Source organism: Dermochelys coriacea, chromosome 11 (genome assembly GCF_009764565.3).
Source record: "Dermochelys coriacea isolate rDerCor1 chromosome 11, rDerCor1.pri.v4, whole genome shotgun sequence".
In the NCBI taxonomy this organism is placed as follows: domain Eukaryota; kingdom Metazoa; phylum Chordata; order Testudines; family Dermochelyidae; genus Dermochelys; species Dermochelys coriacea.
In genome coordinates this window covers 45,231,315-45,237,273 of record NC_050078.2, presented here as the reverse complement: position 1 = coordinate 45,237,273, position 5,959 = coordinate 45,231,315, and the positions used below count along the sequence as shown (strand labels likewise).

Here is a 5,959-nt window from a genome sequence, read left to right as displayed (position 1 = left end):
CTGCTCAGCCAGCCCAGACTGAACTGAGCTGCTTCCTTTTATATGCTCCTTCCACCAGGATCATGTCCAGCAAGAGAGGGGGGCGTGGCCTCTTGGGCTCACAACAGTTTGTTAACCCCTGTGTTGCCAATGTGGGATTGATACACCCAATTACAGGGTCTTCTGCACCCTGGATGAATTTTTTCCAGCTTGAATTTAGCTTTTCCATAAAGGAAAGGAATTCACAATACTCACATGTAAGTGCTAAGTACAGTGTAGCATAATGTCTTTTAGTACCAACATTTTACATTAGTATGATTATCAGTGAATTAATCTTGTTGTCCTATGAGACCAGAAATATTGTTAAATGTACTAGATAATTCCGATCTATAGCTTTTTTATTATTCCTTATATAGTGCCAAAATGTACTCGGCCCATTACAGACAAATCAGAAGTCAAGGCCCAGCTCTGCAGAAGTTACAATCTGAATATGCACTGTAAATTCCAGATGGAAAAGTCTAAATAAGTTTAAATCTCTGCTCTCAAGAAACATTTGATGTTGATTACAGATCCTTTTAATCCAATTCTGAATATTAGATCTCATATAACATGCCAAAACTTCCTTAATGTACCAAATGTAATGTGAAAAAAAACCAAAGATGATTTGGGCCAAAACTAGCAACTTCCATCTTTGGGGAAGAAAAACCATGCACAGGCTATTAGTGAAGTACCCAGCATGCATACAGAGTCTAGCACTATTAATTAGATCTTTTATCTTCATCAGAAACTCCTTCAGAAAGAATGTTCTGGACAGTGATTAATTATTTTGTAATAAAGATTAAACTTCAGTTGGTTTATAGACCCTTAATATTGTCTTCCTAATTATATTTGATTCACAGTTCTTGTTACACCCCTGTAGTGAGGTACTGTGGATGTGCGCTTTGTGTCTGTTAATTTCTTTTATATGTCCAAGTATTTGTACCACATCCATCACTGCTGTATCTGAATGCCTCTTGGAGACAGTACTGTGTGTTCACCATTCTGACCTCACCTGGAATGGGAACAAAACAAAGCAGTTCTACCTTGTAGAAAAACAACAACAAATCATAAGCCATAAAAACAGTTCTAATCTCTATTGAATTATATGAAATTTCAGTCTTGAAAGTTGAAGTCTTCTTCCAGTGCTCTGAAGTGACAAATTTTAGCAGAGATTTAGCTCTCATGTACATTCTTCTTTAATGAGGATTAGTGAACATGCTTAGCTTAGGTAAATAATTAATAGTACAAAAATACTTACAAATATTTTGGCATTGATGAAATGTTAGCATTTTGATTTTGGTATATTTATTATTTAGTATGCTGCCCGTTATTCAGATTCCTGTGTTACTTGGATTTAAAAATAAGTCATACCTTGATTTCTATCATCCTGTTTTGAGAGTTTCCTTCTGTTCATAATGTAGCTTCAGGTAAGCATTAAATACACCATCCAAATTTCTCAGAGAAAGTACAGATTTTATATGATTTCCTCTGGGAATTTTAAATGTACTCTTATTAATTTTATTCAGTTTATGATCTGGAAATTATATACAAGCACTCAATAACATAGAAATTCATGAAATCCTAGGGTATAAAAACTAAATGTCAGTGGATTGATGAGAGTGTGATTTAATACTAAAATACATTTATATAAACCAGGTATTTATTTATATTAAAATGGGAACGGAGAATGTAACACAGAGTGCCTGATCTGCATAAAGTAAACATAAATAAAATGGCAAGAAATTAATTTTGCAAATTGCTTGAATAAATAATTACTAGTTGCATGTAATGCTTAGGGGTGCATTTTCATTGTAAAGATTCAGTCACACTGCTTCCATTAACATTAATGAGAGTTGTGCTGTGAAATCCCCACACTCTACACTGAAAACATACCCCTTAGAACTCTACAAATTAAAGGAAAAAAGAATCCAATTAATGGATACTCTATTTTAAAATCATTCAGGTGAATAAGGTATTTGCCCCTACATTTTCAGTGCACTGCAGAGGGATTTGGTTGAGCATTAATTGTGGCTAAAGCCCTAGGCACCACTTTGAAAATATTGGTAGCTAATCTTACACTGGTGAACAACTGTTCTGTTCAGATGGTCTCTGTTTCATAACTCATAATGCAGTTTGAATATGGCAAGCTGCAAACAGAAGCTGAAAGGGCCAACTTAAAAATGGCACTTCTGTCTGACATTTTTTACCTGACATGGTTACATATAACAATTACGATAAGTTTACTATAAATTAATGAGATTAAGAGAAAAATATTCAGGGCCTGATCCTATGGAAGGCAGAGTGAGTGAATCACAGGAGTACTCAATTCTCAAGCACGTTGTGGATCACTGAGGAAAGTGAACCCAGAATAGTGGAAGCTGTAGAGGCAGAGGGAGAGAGTCAGAACACCCTCTTCTTTCAGAAGAGGAGGAGCAGGAAGAAGACGACAGCTCCATTTTTGTATTGGGAGATGAAAGAGAGGTAATTCATCCTGAAGCAAGGGCAAATGAGCAAGAGAGAAGGAATATAAGGGGATGTTGGAGCAGAAAGAGATGATGCTTCTGGCTTCCTTCTCAAAAGCATATCTTTGCTCTACTGTTACAAGCTTTTCTCTTTAGTGCTTCTTGTGTTTTCTTCTCCTACTCTCCGCTTGGGGTCTTCTGTTCTGCTCTTTAAGGACGAAGTCAACCCCTGTATCCTATTTTGAGTGCTTAAGTGGTGCATAGGTCTCGCACTGACCCTCTGCACATGGGTGTATTATACCTAATACTTGGAACAGCCTTAAAAGGAAGCTTATCTCTTGCACTATATTAACTATGGAAAACAACAATTAGGTATGCTATGGTAATAGGGAATAAGGTACCAATATAATGTCACTGTTAAAAAAAAGACATTGAGTGAAGAAGATATTCAGTGAACTTCTCTCCTTGAAGAAAACTCAGAAAAGTAAGATACACATGTTAATACTTCCCTTATTTCCTTGTGTAGGATCGTCGCTTTAATGATGAGATTGACAAACTGACTGGTTACAAGACAAAGTCATTGTTGTGCATGCCCATAAGAAACAACGACGGAGAGATTATTGGTGTTGCCCAAGCAATAAATAAAACTCCTGGAGGTGCTCCTTTTACCGACGATGATGAAAAAGTAAGCTTATTTATTTTGTGTGCTTCATTTCCCTGGTAGCTCGAGAGAATCTTTCCACTATTAAGGATCAATTCTCCTATTTTGTGAGAGGAACCCACCTTATTAATAATGAATGAACTTTTTCTCTGTGGTAATAAGATCACATTGAGATAACTTGCCACCTACCTTTGTTTCTCATCTATTTATTATAAGTTTTGGATGTATTCGTATTGTAAGATTAGTTTGTATTTTGCTTCAACAATCTAGACAGGCTTTCTAATTGAGAATCTGTTTTCTGAACTCTTCCATAAATGTCTAGGTAGAACTAATAACAAAGTGTTTCTTTCCCAATCTTGTGATGAAGTAAATATAATTGTAGCCCCACAGAGGCAATGAGCTCAATGCTAACTGTTTCTTATTTCATGAAGTCAAGTCCTAGTGTTCTATTACCAGTTAGCATTTTTCAAGAAAACCAGAGTTCATGTATATGATCTTTCATTTACTTCATAAAGACTTGATGTAGGAACGAAAAATCAAATGCTATTTTTTTTTTATGTCTGGCATCATCACCATAGTTGATGGTACTTTGTCTCATTATGTTAACCTGTGATTCCAGAAAATATGATTAACCATAATTACTGATACAAAATTAACAAAAATATTTCAGGGCTTTAGATGCCAAGAACTTAGCAGAAATATAAATAGCTTTTGAATAACACACATTTGCTTAGACTATTTAAATTTAATCACAATAGTTACTTTAAATAGCCATATTAAGTTGGAGGGCATTTATTATTAATGATCTATTTATCTTACAGTAAATTTTGTCTTTTTGACATGATCCTATGGCTATGTTTATGCTAGACACTGTTTGCTAAGATTTCCCAGTACTGCTATCATTGGTTCAGTACTACTGATGGGAGCACTAGTAATTTAGGATTCTAAGTGGTGTATTCTGGGTGGTGGACAGGATTCTAGGTGGCTAGTGTTTTAAGAATCCTGTAACCCCACTCAGCAAGTCTTCATGACATTGCTCAAAATGCCAGTGGCCACCAGGATTTTGTCCACACTAGAGTTCTCACTAGTGGAGTTGCACTAGTGATAGCAGTGGTGGGAAATTTTAGGAACAATTTCCTAGTGTAGACAAGGCCTTAGAGAGGGAATGAATTCTGTAAAGGTTAACAAAAAGGTTCCTGATCGTTAGGCAAGATGTGTAGTTCTGTAGTATTACAGAGAGCAGATTTAAATATACACTGTTTTAATGCTAGAGGAAGAAAAAAAGTCATTGTTTGTGGTTTCTATAATATAGCTACAGACCAAACACACTCCATTGTACATCTAGTGATACATATTGATAATTCCTTCATGAACTGTCTTCATAGATTTCAATTTTTGGAGTTGCGTGGACTCAAGATTGTTTAAAATGTAGTAGTCTAGAAGGTGCCTTATGCGTTGATATGTGGACCAAGAGGCACCCACTGACAACTTTTCACCCTCATTAGTTTCTGTTTTTCTTTGTCAATGGTTCACCATCCCTCAGTGTTCTCAGTGGGACTGAGGTCATAAAATGCCTACACAGCCCATGCAGGAGAAACTTTAGGCTGCTTTTAGCAAAGATAACCACTGCCTCCGATTTTTTCCCAAATGGAATGAAGCCAAGCTTACCTTAGGGGAAGGTGACACCCACTTGTGCTGTCTGGAGGCCGAGAGGAACACTCTGAGGATCAGGTGAATTTGCAGGGACAGAGGGTAAGAAAGAAAAACTGTGTGCCTGTGCAAGGGAATGTGGAGCATAGGAGGGAGTTCAGGGGCTGGAGAGAGAACTGGGGGGTAAAAGACTGTGAGTGGAAAGAGTGAGAAAATATGGGGGGTGCATGCAAATGAGAAATCTGTGTGAGAGCCTGGACGGAACATGTGAATGGGTCAGAAGAGTGGGTGGGATGTAGAGGATTAGGAGGCAGGCAAGTTAGTGGAAAGGGATGAAGTGGGATGAAATAGCAGCTAACCCAATAATGGGGAGGTGTGTGTGTATTTCATCAGGATCGAGCCAGCCCCCCCCCCCACGCCGCCTGCTGGCTGTGGTACAGAACATGCCCTGAAGAGCTTATTATCTAGAAATGTTGAGTATTCTATGGTTGTGCCATTGGTAGCATAATATATGTGTTGACATTACTGTGCAGTGACAATAAGAGGAAGTATTGTATTTACTGCAGGATAAATAATAATGTCTGTTGTAAAGAAAAATTCCTGCCTCCTTGACTTATCTCCTAAATAGGTGGTGATGGTTTCTAGAATGAAGAATGATATGATATGAGTGAAATGAATTAGGAAACCGAAACTAATGTAAGTTGTGTACTGTGTGAAATGCTGCATAAATCAAAAATGATTTCCAGTAATTGTGTGTAAGTATAGTACTGTATGTTTCTTTTTTAAAGTCAGTGTTGTTTGTTCATGATTTCTAATAAATATAAAATATATGTCTAGAATACAGTGCACAGCAATAAAATTGTTGCTGCAAAAAGGAGTTATCCTAAGTACTGCTATGTGACTAATGAGGATAATAATATAATATGAATAATGTCTGTCGCACCAGTGTCTTTGATTTGGTGTGTATGGGGTGTAATTAGAAACTTATTGCCTTTCTGAAGTATCTTTATGTGATGGAATCTTATGGCAATCCAGGAGGGAAAATGTAAACTAATAACTGGCTAGATATTAAAGGTGAGAGAGGGAGGAATAGCGGTTATTTTTGCAACTGATAATAGCTGTCAGATGCCTGCTATCAGAAACATGGATGAACAGCAATTTCTCTGTA

The 5,959-nt window shown here is 36.9% G+C and overlaps 1 protein-coding gene across 1 annotated transcript in view; it reads left to right on the top strand.

The window, feature by feature from the left end:
- Window positions 1-5,959, top strand: part of PDE11A (phosphodiesterase 11A) — a 244,679-nt gene that overhangs the window by 35,528 nt on the left and 203,192 nt on the right. The window contains 1 exon segment of the mRNA XM_038422222.2: window positions 3,007-3,165. Within this exon segment, the coding sequence (XP_038278150.2) occupies window positions 3,007-3,165 (159 nt within the window).